The sequence below is a fragment of the Brachyistius frenatus genome, unplaced genomic scaffold (assembly GCF_029030835.1).
Source record: "Brachyistius frenatus isolate BFR_SWC_R1_liver_20210118 unplaced genomic scaffold, ASM2903083v1 Contig_96, whole genome shotgun sequence".
In the NCBI taxonomy this organism is placed as follows: Eukaryota; Metazoa; Chordata; class Actinopteri; family Embiotocidae; genus Brachyistius; species Brachyistius frenatus.
This window is the reverse complement of record NW_027210695.1, coordinates 310,178-329,519: the sequence shown is the minus strand read 5'-3', so window position 1 is coordinate 329,519 and position 19,342 is coordinate 310,178. Positions and strand designations below refer to the sequence as shown.

The 19,342-nt window shown below is 43.8% G+C and overlaps 1 protein-coding gene across 11 annotated transcripts in view; it reads left to right on the top strand.

Moving 5' to 3' along the window:
* Positions 1-19,342, top strand: part of magi2a (membrane associated guanylate kinase, WW and PDZ domain containing 2a) — a 199,732-nt gene that overhangs the window by 168,035 nt on the left and 12,355 nt on the right. For 8 of the 11 annotated variants that reach the window (XM_069711066.1, XM_069711064.1, XM_069711063.1 and 5 more), the window contains 8 exons: positions 6,718-6,749; positions 9,963-10,170; positions 13,006-13,047; positions 13,137-13,252; positions 13,581-13,773; positions 16,166-16,432; positions 16,943-17,128; positions 18,499-18,715. In XM_069711066.1, coding sequence (XP_069567167.1) covers positions 6,718-6,749; positions 9,963-10,170; positions 13,006-13,047; positions 13,137-13,252; positions 13,581-13,773; positions 16,166-16,432; positions 16,943-17,128; positions 18,499-18,715 — 1,261 coding nt within the window. The remainder of the gene's footprint in view (positions 1-6,717; positions 6,750-9,962; positions 10,171-13,005; positions 13,048-13,136; positions 13,253-13,580; positions 13,774-16,165; positions 16,433-16,942; positions 17,129-18,498; positions 18,716-19,342) is intronic. The other 3 variants (XM_069711067.1, XM_069711065.1, XM_069711074.1) reach the window with 1 other exon arrangement.

Here is a 19,342-nt window from a genome sequence, read left to right as displayed (position 1 = left end):
CGGTGAGTTATTGTTAATGCAGAGCCGACACGCGACTCTTTAGCATCAATAACACGTTGCCACAATCCTTTTTAATCACCATTAACAAAAGGGCACCGCTTTTTACAGTCTGCATCCGATTCAGGACAGAAGTTTCTTTCACTTCAGTTTCAGTGCAAACAAAGTTGAGAGTTTACCTTGTGTTTTTCTTCTTAGTTAAAAAAAAAAAAAAAAAAAAAGAAACTTGTGACAAACTACTTATCTACTAGAAATATAGCTATCAAGGAAGATGACATCTCCTTTATTAATCTCATCAAAAACACTGATTGATTTCCTTAACCGGCAGAAATAATCATTAGTCGGCACAAAACCAGACCTACGGTGTTTGAATTAAACGAATTAAAGATCAGGGTGTTTTTTTCAATGTCTGGAACCAGACTCACTACAACAAAGTGTTACCCTTTGGTGTTCTGACAAAATGATAATTAAGGCATTTTAATGTTGCTTTTAGGTCTCTTTTTGTTATTTTCTGATAACCAGGCTATCTGATCCCCCTGTTTCCATCTTTTGTGCTAAGCTAAGCCAACCGGTTGCCAGTGGTGGCTTTATATTACCCAGAGACATAAAATGCGCTCGCAGTTTTCTCATCTAACTTTTGGCTGGAAAGCAAATGTGCCGATCCACGTGTCCCACTATTCCTTTAAGGGGTGGATTTTATGTTCAGTTGAAGCTGCCGTGCCAGGCTTTTAAATGTAAATGAACATCCATTACATTCGATCCTTTGCCAAACGACTTTACACAAAGCTGATTGAGCCCCCCACTGCCAGATAAATATCTCGGTGTTTCTCAGTGTACGAAGTTTTTAAATCTGTTGTCTGGTGTGATATTCCTGTGCTGGCCAGACGGATATTTACTGGGCAGAGCAGGAGCAGCAGAGCCTCACGCCGTCTGGACCTCGATTCTAACTTCAATGAGGACAAAATAATTCAATCATGCGTCTCTTGTGGACTTTCTAAATGTCATCGGACCAAATGGATCGAACAGTGAAACAAGTCATTTCATGGGACGCTCGGTAGCTGACGCTGCTTAGAGCGGCATGTACACGTTGCTATGACAACACCGGATGTCGAGTGGCTTTTTTTTTTTTTTTTTTTTGTCTCTTTGAGGTAGTTAAAATCCATCTTGCCAGGTGTCATTTCAGGTTAGTGAATGAAACTCATTGTAATGTTGTCTTGTTGTATTCATGAAGATGAAAAAGGTTGTATTGTAATTCACATAGCGATGTGACCCGGATGTTTTCTGTGAAGCGCGAGATGGCGGGCAAAAAATAAAACGGCAGATTTTTATGAATCCCGTCTGATGTTCTACCGCTGGCGTACCGGGACAACGTCAGCGAAATAAACGTGAATACGGACATCAGTACGAAGCGTGGACTCTTGGTTCTTAATTACACACTCAAAACAATATATCCTCGCTCTGACAGCCACAACAGTAGTTATGGAGTAGGTTACGAGTCGGCAAAGGCACGTGTCAGCAGTGTTTTTGTAATTACTCTCACGAAAGTTCCACGCTGCAGATTAAACTGTCTGTTTTGGCATGCGGTTGTAATGATGTGGAGCTTCTTCACTAAACAGGTTTTGTTTTTCATCAAACCCCAGAAATGAAAACCAAGCTATCTGCCAATTCACCGTGCAGAAATGAGGCCATTTGTGATCAAAACTTTCCAGTCAATTAAGCTTCATCACCTTGAAAAGAAAACCACGCTCATAATATAGTTATGAAATTTATCCAGCCCTTAAATTTGAGTTTGACTCGCGAGCCATTTTTGCCCAACAAATGGGCACTCTGTCTCTCATCACCAGTAATTATTCTGCCCGTGTGTCTGTGTGTGTGCATGCATGGCAGACAGCCTCATTAGTGGCTATCTAGACCATTAACAGCCTGTGTCCTGGTTGCAACACCAGCAGAGATGCAGGGCTGTAATTAGCTGCAGAGACTTTCGACTCTTTCACATGAACACTCGAGCGTTTGGTTTCCACTAACATGCCACATTACTGCTCGCTGCCGCCCGCCCACGCGCTCGCACAAACGCCCGAGCCACACGGTTTGATTCACACAGGTTGTACACACACCTACACGACGGCCAGGCACACACTTTCCTCGGCTTATTCGCACAGACGGATCCCAAGGCGGCCCTCTGCACACATGCCTCCGCACACTTGTATAAACTCCCCTTTCTTTTACTATCATGGGCAGATTGCACATTATGAATCGGCCGCCTGGTTTGACCTTTCACCTCGTGTGACCACAGGCTGCTTTAGAAAGCATGCGGACCTCGGTTTAAGGTCGGCTTTGTAGAGAAAGAAAGAAGAAGGAGGCGGGTTTGATTCACTGAGCCTCCTCCATCCTCCCAGGGAATCAGTGTGTAACTAGACAGTGATTTATTGGCTGTGTGTGTGCAAGATGGAACAGTTGGAAACAAAAGAGAGAAAGAGAAAGGGGAGGAAGGAGCAAGGAGAGTGATGAGTTCGGCTCTCTGCCAGGAGACCGCAGACTGTCAGCCGTGTTCACACTTGCAGCACAGTCCCCACCCGGTCCAAAATGGAGGAGGTGCCCGCCAGGGATCAATATCCAGTCCGATCGGCCCCGGGCAGACGGCCAGGAGCTCCGTGCGGGGAGGGAAAGAAGCTTGAGAGCAGATTAGAGTGGATGTACAAAGGGTTAAACAAAGTGTTTGGCCTTACTGCCATTAAAATTAGATCACAGAACCTAAAGTTGTGCTTTGCATCTCCTCCCTGTGCGTGGGAGGAGTAGAGTTACTAACCTTGGTTGCCTCTTAAACAAATCAAGCGCTCCTATTTAGATTTTAATGTGATGCAGTGATTACATGAGTATGGTTAAATAAATTGTGCTGTTTTTGAGCTTTAATATCATGCATATTCAACCGTGCATCATGCAAATAACTTGTTTTGCACACAGCTTCAGCGCGGCTGGTTTTGGAGAACATGGAACGGGCATTTATATGGAAGTGGATAGAATCCGTTTCCTGCTACGGCTGTTATGTGAAGCTGCCAGCCTCTTTTGTGAGGTGGGGGATACATATTCATAAAGGGCCGAAAAATTCCCACACGCTATCATTTATTCTGCTCTTATCATTGCCTTATTTAAATAACTGAAGGGCTGGTGTTAGCCTCTCTTTGTAAAATTAAAGAGATCTGTTTGTATTTTTTTGTGTACGTGAACAAATGTGTTTTCATTTCTTCCCCCACAAGTCCACGGATTTATTCAAATTTTTCTAAGTCATGGTCACAGTTGACGTTCGGGAAACATATATTGATGGGTAACCATTATTTGATTTGAACTGCTTGTCCTCGGAGACTCCGGCTCGTTCTGTTTTTTCCCTCCACAGTCTCTATGTAGGTTCAAAAAGCCCTGGGATACACACAAATGTTGAAACATTTGCACCTCGTGCAGATACATCTTTGTTTCAATTTTTGCCACTCTGGGTGAATTACTTTTAACTCCTTTACACAAACTGCCCCTGTGTTTCGAATGGCTTCGACCCTCTCTAAATCATAGAATGAATCGCGTTTCAAATGGTGTAAACCATTTTAAGATCCCAAGGCCTCAGCTACAGCAGCAGCGGGCACAACTGTTCACGTCTTTGTAAGCAAAACTGTAGTCTCTTCAGATACAATGAACACAATACTTTCTAGTCAGTCAAAAAAGAGGATGTAACGTGGCGCTTTCTAGAAGTAGTGCTTTCTGTGAAGTCTCTGCCAGAAATCCTGAGGGCGTGGAACATGTATGCACAGATCCTACACAATCACACTTGAACTTGAATGGTATTCCTCACTACTGGTGTTATACTGGTCTGGTGTTCATTAGAAAAGACTCACACTTACAGTAGGATGGGACACCGGTTTGCATGAAATTTAAATGCAAGTTGGACCCTTCGGAGTTCATGTAGCTCCCTGCAGCCGAGCTGACAAATCTGATTAACATTCGGTCTAAAGAGCCTTCAGCACCACGGACAGCTCCTTTCACTCTCTCTCTCCCTCTCTCTCTGTCTGTCTCTCTGTCGCTCGCCCTCTTCTCAGATTTTAGCCATGGGGGACACCCACGTCCAACTAAATGCCTGGTATGCCTGAGTTAACAGTGACTTCACCCTGTGGATCACTTCGGTCAGTGATGCCTGGCAGTGCCCCTCCCTTCTGTCTGTCCGGCTTAGCTCTGGTTCTGTCTCCCAGTCGGAGGACTGCCCTGTTGTCGAGTCCTTCACACAGGATGCAGGTTTTCTGCAAAGCTTTTCAGTGATTGACCTTCTTTTTGAAGAAGAGCAAAGGTCCTCTTCGCCCCTTGCAGTCATACTTTTCAGTACTCTTTATTTTTCTCAGGCTGATAAGATATCTCCATGCACGCTGAAAGAGGAACTGGCATTGAATGTTAGATAAGCCGCTGTAACTGTTTTGTCTCTATAAAATATTTTTTGTCTGGTTCTGACTGACAGAAATTGACACTCTGAAAAACATCGCTGGATTTCTCTGTGTGGCTTTTGTTAATTTCCACGTTGTCACCGTTCCACTGGCGGCTCAGTGAGACAAATGTTTTTACAGTGTGATTGGAGTCTCGCCAGGCCGAGACTGGGAAGGCTGGCGCATAATTCGAGCAGTCACCCCATAATTTGATCCCCCCATTTGCATATGCTTGTAGCTTCCCAGAGGGGAGACTGTGGCAGCACTTGAAAGACAAGAAAGAGAGAAATTGAATCAGGAAGATGGAGCATGCATCTTTTATTTATTTTTTTAACATGCTCCTGTGAATCTGACTAAAGAAATAGTGATCCATTACTATGTGAATGTACAGATTCGGGCGCCTGATGTTGTGCTGTTTACTGATTGTTTTCTTTCATCTCCCGAGATAGATTTGTGCTTGTTGTGCTTGAACAATGTTGTAAACAGCAGAAATGCGTTGACTGCCATTTTAAAGGTTAAAGCGAGATGAAATGGAAAGTCAAAGGAGAATGTGTGCCGTTCACCTCGCCGTGTTGTATTACAAACTGAAACCACTTTATTACTAGGTACAGTCATCCTGAACCCACTTAATTGAAAGTCAGAGGATTCGTGAATCTCCCAGTGTTTTCATTCCTGAGGGGCCCCAAGAGATCTATGATAGATCGCCAATGTCACTTCTGTTACGGGGTTACAGAGTGTCAGTCCTGCTGGGTGCTGATATTTGATGAAGTGTTTGCTGAAGACAGACTGAAGGTCTTATGTTGCACAAGCGTGAGGTCATCATTCCTCAGGTCACATGAAAACTGAAAGAGTAGGTCACTGTTAAAGCTGCATCTTTTTTTATATCAACTACGGATCGCATTACTACTTGCATGTGAAATGGGTTGTTGTCGTGATTTTCACTCAACATTACAGTTTCCCTCGGCTCTACGGAGCATTTTGGTGTCTTTTAGCGTGTTATTTTGGTATTTATGGTCCACAGAGTTACTATTTTGAATCACTCTCACCCACTGACTGGATATAAAAGTGGACGTAGCTTCCGGGTCTGAAAAAATGAGGCCGATGAGGAAGTGCTATAAACACGCAATACCACCTAGGGCCACTGGGGGTTGGCTCCAAAACAGCCTCCGGCTCCGTAGACTCCCATTCAACTTCTCTCATGAAATACAAAGTCAAAAGAAAATTCTTATGGTGTTCCGAGTTCAAGTCACTCCTTATTAGTTTTATGGCAGTCCATCTAAAAATAATCCCGGCATTAATTAGAAAATATGCTTAAAAAAAAAAACGTGTTTTTGGCAGCGTGTCTGCTTGATTGACAGGCCTATGTTGCAGTCAGGTTTCCACTATCGGTGGGCGGGACGTAGTATCGCTGGATTTCCAAACAGATCGAGTCAGATCCACCGCTCGCTCCCCCACAGCTTGTCCAAATATGGTCACTTCCTGCTCCAAACCTCTCCGAACTAGCGAGATGGCGAGAGGCTTCAATAACGGCCGTTCACAAACCAACGGGTGACATCACTGATGGTTGCCACTTGTTCTCACCAATCTCATCAGCAGCATGCAGCGGTTTTCAATAAAAAAAATAAAAAAATTTAAAACTCTGATCGACCCAGTGTATACCATAGCACACTCATAGTGGAGCATTTAAGCAGCTAATGAGACAGGCTTTTCCTTTAGGAATACTTCAAAGGTGATAATATGTCGGGGTTGTGTTTACAGCTTGTTTCCGCTGCCTCTAGTGACTAGAAATCTAATAGGGCAAGTTTAATCTTAATATATATTATAATTGTCATAGTTTTTTCTTAGTTGGTGGTATCCCAAAATCAGAACAGAAATCATTGTTTTATCAAACCCATCCTTTGAGGAGGAAGGGTTCTAGTGCAGCATAAGGGCATGTTTTTCTGTCTTCTTTTAATCTCCCCTTACCATCACGATAAGTCTTAGCCTCGTAGATATTTATTTTCCATCTTCTGCTTTGTACTTTCACTTGTTTTTTCCAGATGTCCCATTCTTTGTCCTGTCTACCATCCATAAACACTCTTGTCATGTCGCATTATTATCTTCATTTGGTTTCTTTGTAAAGCAGAGATTTTCTTCATTTTATTATCCTCCAAAACAAACTGGAAAAACAGCTTTCATGGCTAAAAATAGACCTCATATCTCATGATCGGTTTCTGCCATCTTTTTTCAGTCTAAAGCATTTTTTGTTCTCTCAACATTACAGGTCACTATTCACCCTGGAAGACCCCTAAGCAGGTAACATGCATCAGCCTCAGAAATCTGGACTCTCCCCATTTCTGCTTTTTAATCATTAGTAGACGACAGAGTTTCTCTTCAGTTCCAGCGGCTGCATTCTGAATGTGCTAATTGGAATGACTCTAATCTTGTTTCTTTTTAACGCATTTCTAAGATTTAGAAATGACTTTTCTGCCCCTGCTTTGTCATACTAACTCTACTGATGACTCACGATATGTCCGTGGCCCTTCTTAATGGTTATGAGATGGCAAAAAGTCAAAGTAGCCCGCACATAAAATCACTAGACTTTGATCCTCAAAGTTAGACTTGATTTATGGCCTGACTCGGTGCCATCAGGGTAATTTACACTCGGGGCATTTGCGTTATGCTATTATGCTACAGCTATAGTGCTGCTATCCATCTGTGATCGGACTGCTTTGGCATGGCCCAGATACAATTCATCCCTCTTTTGTCTTCATTTCATAACATTTGTCCACTCTGTTAGATTTTCGAAAAGCTTTTTTGCACGTCCACACCCTCATTTGCTCCGCGGTCGTTTATCTTTCACCATATGTCGTGTCTTCTTTATTTTTTTTTATTTTTTTGCACATTTAAGCAAAAACCTTCTCGTGGAATCCCTCCAAATTTGAATTTAGCTTATTCTCCTGCTTCCTCTTCTCATTATAAATACACTACTATCGTATCATTTGCCGTCCCGAGACCCTCAAACGACTCTTTCCACCGAGCTCCCCTCTTAGATCAGATTCACTTTGCCTTCATTTGTCACTCTCAAATGTCTGCACATAACTGTTTCAGCCCATCTTTCATTGTTTCTCTTTGTGCAACTATGTGTGTAATCCATTTCATGGCTGGGCGTCCTCTCCCACTGCTGCTCTGACCAGCCCCTGACCTCGGCTCAGTTTGTCCCCATTCCCAAACAACAACAACAGAGGAAACCCCCAACTGTAGAGCTTTTAAGATACTTTGTCCACCGAAATCCACTCATTGTTCTTCATTTCCACTCCCTGGCGACGTAATCATTCTCCCCAATCTCCCTCACAATAATTGTAACTCTGAGCTCTCAGCTTTGAACATCATAAAGTAGCAGTCAGCATCCGGAGCCTCTCTCTCTCTCTCTCTCTCTCTCGTCTCTTCTTTAACCCCCCCCCCCTCTCAGTGTTCATTTGTTGAATGCACCACCCCGGCCTGCCCTTCCTCCTCTCCCCCAGCCGCTGAACCCCCACACACACTACAGTTCAGGCTCAGTTTAATTGGGTATCATTTGTTACAGGAATACTTCCACAGCTTAGAGAAATGTAGAGGAATTTGACTAATAAGGGAAGAACGGGGAATCGCCTAATTGTCATATCGACCTACAGTCCAGCGGAGGCTCAGCACGCAGCTCCCGAGAGCTTCGTTTGCAAATTAGCTTATTGAAATTTGTCCGTCAAATCCAGCCAATACTGTAGGTAATAGCTAGCAGCTCCTCAATGGTGCCGCACTAGCAGGTGTTTTCATTCAATAATAATGCTGCCTAATAACAGCATCCGGCCTGCAGTGTTCTCTATTCATGTGACGACTAGATCAGCGGCAGAGAGTGCTTCCTTCGACAGCCTTAATCACAGACAAGAAGAGACGGGGTGAAAGAGAGATCAGGATGCAGTAGTCGACTCAGCCTTAACAACGTCCCCAGTCTCAGCAGCCTGCCCAGTGCAGACGTGCTGCACATCAATGGCAGATTCGACGGAAACCACAAAGAGAGGAAACACTTTTCATTACTGCCCAGAGCTTTTATGAAGCTCATATTTATTCTCGGTGCGTCCTCCACCAGATGCCCCCCCCCCCCCCCCGTATTTCTCTGTATTAAAGCGTGGCATATGCAGCCAGTCTCACTGTCTCGCTTTCGAAAAGCTTGTTGTTCCCTTTGGATCCGTCGCTCACACTTTCTGACATGTCAACATGTCATCATGGCTATCTGCCGTGACTCGAGCGGCCCGGCTTATCTGAAGCATCACGGCCGACGCTCTGACTGACTGGTGTTGTCAAAGCTGACGGTGTCACCTCAAACACACGACGGCACATTTCCAAATGGTTTTATTGGATTGAATCCATGCATATTAGGTATCATATGTCATCCTCGACCTTAGGAGCACAGAGTTGCCTTTGCTCTGTCCAACTGGATAATGTGTGTAAGGCACCAGATTTACTGTCAATGTCAAACTTCCCTCCCAATTTATTAATTTAATTACAAAATAAATCTGCATATCCCATTCTTCTACGTGTTTCCCTCTCCACTCATCCTCGATAAAAACAATCGACAGAGCTGCAAGTTTTGTGCTTATTTCCACTACTAACCTCACTAACTGTCTGACTTCCATTTTGTCGAGCTTGAATTGACAGTTCGCTAAACGCCGCCCCTCAAAACAGCTATTATCCAATCATAGCTTAGCAACCGTAACTAGGCTCAGCAGACCTGTCAAGCTTTAAATTCCTCCACCTGCCGAAAGCTGTCGCTAATTAGACTGGCAGTTGATCTCTTTTGTTTTTCCACCAAAACCAAAAATACTTGAAGACTTATTTATTATTTAAAGTTACAAACATTAAAGCATAAATCTAACACAATCCACTGTGTTACTGACACAAAGCATGCAAGGGTTGTTTGAACGTGAAACATTAATAATGAATAGAGTTACACGGATCCTCAGCAGAGGGTAACGCCGACTTGTTGCCTTTTTGACAAGCGTCAGCCTTTTTTCCAGTATATCACTTGTGTAGCAGCCATTTTCTTATTTTGGTGCCTTCAGCGGGATTTTTGTTGTTGAAAAAGAATCCGCGGGAAACAACGAAAACAGATGGAGATTGAGTTTACAGTTACAAACACCAGGCGGGGACAGTTGTCGTCAGTCGCCTTTGTCTGACAAAAGCATTGTTTGCTTTACTCCTCTCTGAGAGCAAGTCACACAAAAAAAATCAAGTAGTAAATCTTGATCTAAGAAGTAAATGCCATCATCACTGTATCACTGCACAGCGTTGTGCATACGTGCAGAAAGCTTGACAGGTGCAGCAGCCACCACTGAGGGCGGCGGGCATTAGCGAACGGTCAAAAACTACTAAACCAACCTGTGCTTCAGTTGTTTTTGGTGTTGTTACCATGGTTACCACGCTAAAATCAAGCGTCGGGGGTGGGAAAGCTGGGAAGGAAATACTGACCCTTCATGCCGCTGTGCTTTGCAGGTGCTGGAGCAGTGGGAGTCCCAGCAGGGCCCGAGCAGCCCCGCTCAGACCAGCCTGTCGGCCCCCGTTATCCCCCACAGCGCCCCCTTCCCAACACACCATCTCCACAGGGCCTCGGTCCCAGACTCAGCCTCCGAGGCCTTGGCCCTGGCTAAACCAGACCCCTATGACCTTTATGAGAAGTCCAGGGCTATCTATGAGAGTAGGCGTAAGTACCAGAGCTGATGCTGCAGGTGTAGCAGTGTGAACGCTCCACACTGGGAGGCGGAGCAGTGAAGTTCTTTCACTCTTTTCCTCACAAACAGACACAAAGGAGATTCGTTGTCACTTCTGCTGCTCCACAGAAAAGCTGAAAAGGTTTGCTTAGATTAGCTGAACATCTTTCTATCAGCCTAAAACATCTGCTGCTGCATTTTCAGCACAAACACCTTGACTTTAAACAATCACCAGAAGCTCTGCAGATGTATTCGCCTTTTAGCATTTGCAGCTCGTAATTACTCATTACTCATTTGATCCTCCCTCCTTAAATACACACACACACGCACACACACAAACACACACAAACACTGACAGTGTGCCAGCTCACATCATAAACTGAGATGTGCTCTTGAATAAACACTCCACACAGCACCTGATCTTTTCACTACTGGAACTTGTACCAAACAGCAAGGTGACTACTTTTCTGACACATAATGAAAATAACAGTTAGTTTGAATATCACCAATTATCTATCATCTTTTTTAGGGGTATCAACAAATCTGTCCCAGCCATTTTACAATATCTTTGTAGATATTTATTTATCTCTTCTCACACTTTCTTTACTTTACTCTTTGATATACCACACGTATGCAGGTATACACGAGACAATTGCTTTGAATTTCACCATTTTTCTGGGAGAATGAAGCATTTTTTTTTCAATGAGCTGTAAGGGTATCAACAAATTTATCCAAGTCTGTAATGCTTCAGTGCAACAATAAGACCACTCTCTGACTCAGAAAAGTCATTTTTGCAATGATATCATCAGGATTTGGCCCTATGGGAATTTTAGGAGGCAGAGACTCGAGTGTATGTTTAAGTTTGGCCAGGATTTTGTCTCCATAATAATGTTTCAAATCCTTCTCGATTTGACCTAAAATCTTGTCTTGTCTTTAAGTTATTGGCCAAAAAGTAGTTCAATCAAATATTGTCATGAAAATACCAAACGTGTAAGTTTTTAATTGTAGAATTTGGATTTCTCAAAGGTTTGTAAAACCCTTAAATGTATAGAAAATACTGACAAAATAATCTTAGTGTGACTGGTAAATGTGGCCATGCCTAAAAGTAGTTCAACTTGAACACGAGGTCTAAAAATCCTGAAATCATCGCTTAAGATACCTTCCATTATGTCATCTTTCAGCTGACCTTCATGTTCACTTACAGACATAGAAACGGTGAAGACATGACCTCAGTGTCTGCGGCCGGCTGTCTGTCAATGTGAAGTCAACTTCTTCCCTCCTGTCATGGATATTTATAGGAACAGGACTGTTATTACGCGTGCATGGAGTGGTGGACGTCGTATCTTTCTTCTGGTTTCTGGGAGGCTGCCATTGCTCACACGAGACACTGAAGTTTTAGGTGTGTTCGGTCTGCTGCTCCTTCTTACGTAAGGCACCTGTTATTCAAGATGACGAGGCTGTCACAAAGCATCAAACCTGCTCGTCTTTCTCGTCTCTCCCCTTCAGTGGTGGATGCAGTGATCGGTGTCGCCTTCCTTTCTGTAGGAAAGGTCAGGGGTTGGATCTGGTGAGGCTCAGCGGGGGGGGGGGGCACAGACAAATTTATAGAAATGCTCCGTTCACTGTGCTCGCTGGTGGAGGTGGAGCAGGGTGTGACCTTTTATGCAGTGTCACAACCTCGGGCTATTTGCCTCCCGGTACTCACTTTGAGCACACTCTGCCAACGCCGGTTAAATTTAGCTTTCGTTGACCCTTAATAAATTAATGTCAGCAATTATGTAAACAGATTGAGTTAAAGGTTTACGTCACTCAAACTCTGTAGCAGATCTTCCTATTTGCTCCCTTTAGAATACAAAAATACATTGTGGGTTCTTTGGATTTTACGGTGGTCCTTTTTCATTTTTTTTTTTTTTTTTTTTTTTATGTGACTTGTCAGTGCAGTGAGCGCTACTAACACGTTTCTGTTTACCTCCAGTGTATTGGGTGGGAAAGCACACATTTCAGGGGCAGATATCTCAAATCCTGAGCAAATAAACCCAAAACAATCTGCATGGCTGGAGACCACGAGAAGTGTGATGTGTTTTTGTTTGTGTTTTGCCGAAGGTTAAAACTATTCATGGTTTTCAGAGGGTTTTTTTTAGGACAAGGTCCTTGGAAAATGTAAAATTAAGCTTCGACGTCAGGTGATTGGGATCATGTGATATGATCAGAGAAATGCTATTACATGGAGGTTATTTGTTCTTTTATGATTTATTGACGCTTTTATCATTTTGGTTGCTCTTACTCGTGTTAAAAGTACGACATGGTTGCTCTCCTGTATTCACCAGGAAAAATCTACTGTCTATTACAAGAACTGCGTCAGGTTTCTGTGGTAACAGCTGCGTCACTCTCCGTGTCCGTAGTCATGATTTTCTTTTTCCCATCACTCCTGCTGCGTCCCAGCAGAGCGTTCGCCGTGATTAGAGCGCTTACAATCGGAATCAATTCTTCATTGGCGGCAGCTTGTCTGTGGTTGACTTCATTTCACTCCTTTGCAGATTATGGCGTTGTGTGGAGCCCATGATTGCAGATCACTGCTCGCCTCCTGCCTCACACTGTAAATAAGGGACGGGTATATTACACGCTGTAAGCACTTCCTGACGTTTATGGATGATGCTGAAATTCTGCGCTGACATTAATGCTGAGGCAGCGCCTTTTTGCCTCGTTCCAGCCTTTATGGGAGCGTCTGTGTTTGCCGGTGTGCTGTTCACCTGTGTGTGCATGTCTGTATGTGCAATGTTTGTGCATTTTGCATTGTTTATGAAGCCTCTCGGTCTTTTTCTATCTAGAACCGGGCCAGCCAAGGACCATCTTTCCTGTGGACTCTTCAGGTAAATCTGCAGCAACAAAGCTCTTCTGAAGCTCCGAACATTACAGGACGGGTCTTTAATTGTGTTTTCCTGTGTTTGTTTTGTTAAAGGGGCGGAGTACCAGGACATCGAGGTCCACCTGCGCAGGCAGAAGTCCGGTTTCGGTTTCCGGGTGCTGGGCGGTGACGAGGCCGGGCAGCCTGTGAGTCCGGAGACGCGTGAGAAGGCTCGTATGGCGATGGGCGTGGAACCCTGTCATTTTCTCCTCTCTAACCTACTACACACACACACACACACACACACACACACTGTGTACACCTAACCCTTGACCTCTGACCCCTGAGAGAGTGCTGGCTATGGCTGCTTTGGTGTTTTTTTTGTGTGTTTTTTTCTGTCAACAACAATATTCCACTCATGTTATTGAGGTATTTGTGTATCAGAATAACAACCACCTTAACACCCACTGCATGAGACACGACAGTCAGCATCTAAAAACCTCTCGCCACCCCTCACTTCCTGTTTGTAACAACAACATCTTTAAAAAAAAAAAACAGATCCTAATCGGGGCGATCATCGAGAAGAGTCCTGCGGATGTGGACGGGCGGTTGCGGCCCGGTGACGAGCTGCTGTTTGTGGACGGGATCCCGGTGGTGGGGAAGCCGCACAGATACGTCATCGACCTGATGCACGGGGCGGCGCGCAACGGCCAGGTGAATCTGGTCATCAGGAGGAGGGTCCAGGCAGCAGGTGAGGAAACACGAAGGGAATCAACCAGTAATTTTATGAAGCACAAATATCAGACATTTTGACGATTCTACTAACCAGACAAAACGAGGTATTTCCAAACGTTTCCTGAATCATTATAGAACAAGAACGAGAGCAGACATGACTCGACCGTGACATGAAATAAATCCATTTATTTCATGAAATAAATCCATTTATTTCATGTCATGGTCGAGTCATGGTTTATTCAGCACAAAATAACTTCACATACTCTACTGAATTAGAAAGTGAGCTCACATTCTTACCTCCCCTGAATTTTGCTGAATTCCTCCGTCATCTCCTCTTGTTTCTCTCTTACCTTTTGCCTTCCTGCTCGCTGCTCTCGTTCTTGTTCTATAATGATTCAGGAAACAGGTTTAATCAGTCAGAAAACTGAAGTACTAATCTCTGACTAATTACATTGAAGCCTCCCCCGAAAAATACATTAGCACTCTCTTGCTCTTTTCACACACACACACACACACACACACTCTCTCTCTCTCTCTCTCAGACACACACACTGCTCTCTGGTCCTTATTCAAGCTTCTTTACCACAGTCGCTTTGAGTCTGCAGACGGGGATGGCTCTTCCTCCTGTGAACAACGGCCTCCCCCTCTTCTCATTATCGCTGCCTCCCCCACAGATGGACACACATGCACGCGCTCTCTTCTCACCAATCCGATTCTTCCCACTCGATTCCACCCTCTCTGTCAAAATTTCTTCTCACCAAAGGCTAGCGCCTGACTCATGCCTGGCCTTTTCTACGGCCTTCACTTCCATCCTAATTGTCTGACTCCCACTGGCACTTTACGAAGTGTTAGACTCCGCTCTCTGCCTGCACCCAGTGACCCACATTTTACACAATTCACTTTTCTTTTTCTTTTTTTGACTATTTTTCTCCTTATAAGATAACAACATGTGCACTTTTTAGTGTAAAGAAATACCCCGTTTGGATTAGTACCCTTTTTTTACAGTGTCAAATCCCGCTTTAGCTTCACATTATCAAACCGAACTTACAGTTTGCGTTTCTCACTGTCTAAACTGCAGAGAAGTGCAGCACAACTTCCCGGTGAGCTCTCCAAGCAACCCTGGGGTTTAATCAATCAGCATGCCAGAACACATACATGCAGAAGGAAGAAGCTAGAGGTGCAAGAAGCTGCTTTTCGCTGGATTGACATTATGCTGCATTTTAATGATGTGTTTTGCCACATTGTGACTGTTCTTTAGTTCTTTTTTAATGCTTTGAATTGCCGTGTTGTCTTCGTGTTCCTGGATTCTTCACAGGGAGGAGATGCAGCTCCAGCTTGTCAATTCTAGACAGGAGGATAAAAAAATATATATACTTTGACTGTACAATTAATTGTTTCTGCACATGAAGAATAATCTTTGGATTCCATCAAAGTAACTATGCATCTCTATGGTATTTTTTGGTTTGAGGAATCTTTCATTTCCTTAATTTATAGTTGAAAAGATGAAGGACACAGGCTGGATTTGATCTGCACAAAATACAGTATGTATTTTACTATGCCTGATATTTCTGTGCAGTTGCAGAAAGTAACCAAATACATTTGCTCAAATACTGTACTTAAGTACAATTTGTTGTACTTCACTTTATAACTTCTGTCACTACATTTTAGAGCCAAATATAATTTTCTTTACTCTTCCACAGCAATTTGACAGCTGGACTGACGAGTCCTTTTGCAGATTAAGATTTAACATAAAAAAATGAGATATGATGATCTCATAAAATGCAGCTCATTCTAACGATTGAATTACTTTTTTTACTTTTTGGCTCGTGACCACTCAGTACAAACCTGTGTCTTGCTGTCATCATTGAATAATTTTATCGGGAAAAGTCCAGCACCACAGCAGGGTTGTCATTACAGGGGCTTCAGCAAAAGAAATTTAAGGTTTTTTTGGGTCAATCCTGGTAGATTGCTTTACCGCCTTGATAACTTTCCAGAACTAAATCCTTTCTTTATTTTGACACAATATTCTGCACCATTTTGCCGCTGCATAAACCTCCAAATTCATCACTTGAACTGGACTTCATGGATTGTATTTCATTGTCCAGTGGCTCCATCTCAAGCAGCCTCAACAGTGAAGTGCTACGTATACACTGATGCATCAGTAATGCTGCATTTTTAATAATTAAACTGTATACTAATATATCATTCAGAGGCCACTTTCCTGCAGAACAAGTACATTTTGTTTTTAAAACTTCTCTACTTTCTGTTCTGTGCAAAAATACTGCCTTCCCCCTTTTTCTGCCCGCTCTTCACCCCAGACAACATTAACATTGTTCCTGTTTCTGAATAGCTTCTCCATCACTTTCTGTCAGTCGCAGCACAGCTCAGCTCTCTACCTCCCCCTACAGGCGAGTCTTGTCCAGAGAACGGCCGCAGCCCCGGGTCGGTCTCCACGCAGCACAGCTCCCCGCGCAGTGACTTCACATATGGCAACAGCACCGGGTCAACCCAGGCTCCCAACACCAGCATGGGCAACGCCGCCGCCGCCGCTTCAGACGGGACGTTGAACCCCAATACGCAACCGAGTGATGTCATAATCAACCGCAAGGAGAGCGAAGGCTTCGGCTTCGTCATCATCAGCTCGCTCAACCGGCCGGAGGCGGCCGCGACCAACAGTGAGTCCAGGGATGTTTCAGTGGTGTTTGTGGACTCAAGTCGATGCTCATGCACCATCAGACATCCTCTCCTCTGCATAACAGCTGCTCCAAGTGCTCAACTTTAAGTGAAACCTCATAGAACCATGTAAACTGCCAGCTTGTCTCCATAGTGTAAATATAAGTGCCCAACTCAAGTTGTGAAGGTAGTTAAGGTCATGGCTTAATATAAAGTGAAGCACCTCTCACTCTTGCTCCTCAATTATACATGCCCTCCCACAGTAAGTCAGTCACAAACATCCTTGGTATTCGGCTGTGAGCATCGGTGCATCGCCCACACGCATGAAAAAAAAAAAAAAAAAAAACTTGGATGCCTTACGTAAGCCTGGGGTGAATAGCAAAATGAGAGAGACAGAGACATATTCAGTCAGTCAGTCAGAGAGCGTGTGTGAGCACAGACAGGCGTAATCCTCAAATCTGCTGCTGAGCGCATCTTCACCTGCAGCGTGTTGCGTTTCAATCCTCCAACAGCTGTGCCCCATAAAATTGGCCGCATCATCGAGGGCAGCCCGGCCGACCGCTGCGGGAAGCTGAAGGTGGGAGACAGGATCCTGGCGGTGAACAGCCAGTCCATCGTCAACATGCCACACGCTGACATCGTTAAGCTGATCAAAGACGCAGGCCTTAGTGTCACTCTGAGGATCATACCGCAGGAAGGTGAGAGAACACGTGCACACACACACACACACACACACACACACACACACACACACACACACACACACACACACACACACACACAACACGTGGACATGATGGATGAGGACTGGAACAGACTGTGATTTATGACTGTAGTTCAATCGTTTCTGTTAAATGAAAGTTGTAATGTGAGTTTTGTAAAATTTTATTCTGCCTTTTAGATTAACTGTGACTCGTCATATTCAGAAGTCTTTTGGTGTGCAGATTCTCCTCACCAGATCTCACTCTGTTTCTCTAACACTGCTTATCTCTTATTGTGGAAACAATAATAATAATACTTAGTAATTACAGAACTACAAAATGTGTGAGATTCAGTTTCCTAGTGATTTTTCTCATAAACTGCAGTCATCACTTTTAAAAAAAGAGATTTCAACCCCAAAAAGACTTTTACCTGGTCGCCTACAACACGTTTTCTAAATAGGCTTAAAATGACTACAGCAAGCAAGGCTGACTTCATTAAAAGGACTTCATGCATTAACAGCTGGACCAAATGCCCGACTTTATAATCTCGTTATTTGGAGACACATCAGAGGTATCCCGTGGAGTTTTTGACCATTAGTAGTGCAATGGAAACAATCCTTTAACAAGCGGGACCCAGTTCAATTTATATCGTGCACATTGGTTTCATATCCCGCTGCAAGTTTCACGCTATTTCTCTGGTCAAACACTGGTAGCAGTAATGTGCCAACAAAAGCAGTGAAGACCGAGAAGCTATCACGATGGAGTATTGATTAAAAGCTGGGAATACCAGCGCACACTTTCAAACGGTCTCCCCAGGAAAGCATTCATAATGTTGCACTTCTGAAAGAGGAGTTTAAACCCAGTAGAGTGGCTGAAAAATGTCATAAAGTCATAAAAATGATGGACACAGACACCTGGTGGCTGGAAATGGTGTTGCTCTATTTAAACAAAAAGTAAAGCATCACTAAGCAATATTTTCATATTAGCAATTGATTAAATAACTACTGGGATGTAAACAAGTTGACTTGTGGTGACAAATCCAGTGAAACCTGACTGAGTCAGTGTCTTCCTGCTGGATGTAGTGAAATATTTAGTAACCATGGAAACAAAAATTTCCTTAAGTAGTTGGTGAAAACCTAAACAAAAATCTCATTTTACAGTTTAATATTGGACTTACATTTTTCAGTTGGCTCCAAACAAATGATGCTCCTCGACAGATCACCTCGACAAGGAAACAGTGTTTGCTATGCTGCCCCCAAGTGGCCAAAATAATCAATTAACAAACAATATATAAAAAAAAAAGGAAGACTCGCCTGGTTTAAAAAACATTACTTGCCTTGTCATTTTCTGCTCTTTCTGTGTCCCAGAAATAAGTAATCCTCCATCAGCCCCCAACTCAGAGAAGCAAAGTCCCATGGCTCAGCAGCACAGCCCCAAGGTCCTACCCAACACCGCCGCCTCCCAGTCGAACCAAGTGCTGCCAGAACCGAACCCCTCCGTTAGCCAGGCCAACCCCATGCCCCACCAGAGCCCCGTGACCCAGCGTCCCGCCCCTCCGCCTCAGAACTACGCCCACGAGGGCAGGTAAGACTCGCTGTACAAGCTCTCACCGTGGTGGCAAACAGTTCAAATGAAATCGGCTTCATCCTCATCCTGTGTTACACACTGATTTGCAGCTGCCGTGATTTTCTGATGCAGCATAGCATTTTTATAGACTAGCCCTCGATCTGTCTCTGGGGCAAAACACCTTCCTCTGAGAATGCAGGTATGAGTGAGTCAAACGCTTTCATCCTCCCGTCCTCATCCTCTCTCCTGCTTCTCCACTTTTTCTTTCTCCTCATCGCTCCTTCGAGTTTACTCTTCCTTTTTCCTCTTTCTTTCTCCAACATTGTCCTTTTCTGTCTCACTATTTTGTCTCCTCGCTTTCTTCATTCTCTCTCTCTCTCTCTCCAAAGTTTATTTTATAACATCACTTCACTCTTATGGACTTCTAAATTATTCACATAAATTGCTTCTTTATAGAGCTCTGTTGAATATTTTACCAAAAAGAACAGGGGTCCAAAATCTAGTGTCACTGCCTCTGCTTCACACAGTATCCCCATCTCTTTGTGCTTGGCTCCAGCCTCTGAGGACTTGTTTTTATTATTAACGTTTAATGTGATGTGTGTGGAAAAACAGTTTAATTTCTTCACTTAAGTCGTGTTTGATGGC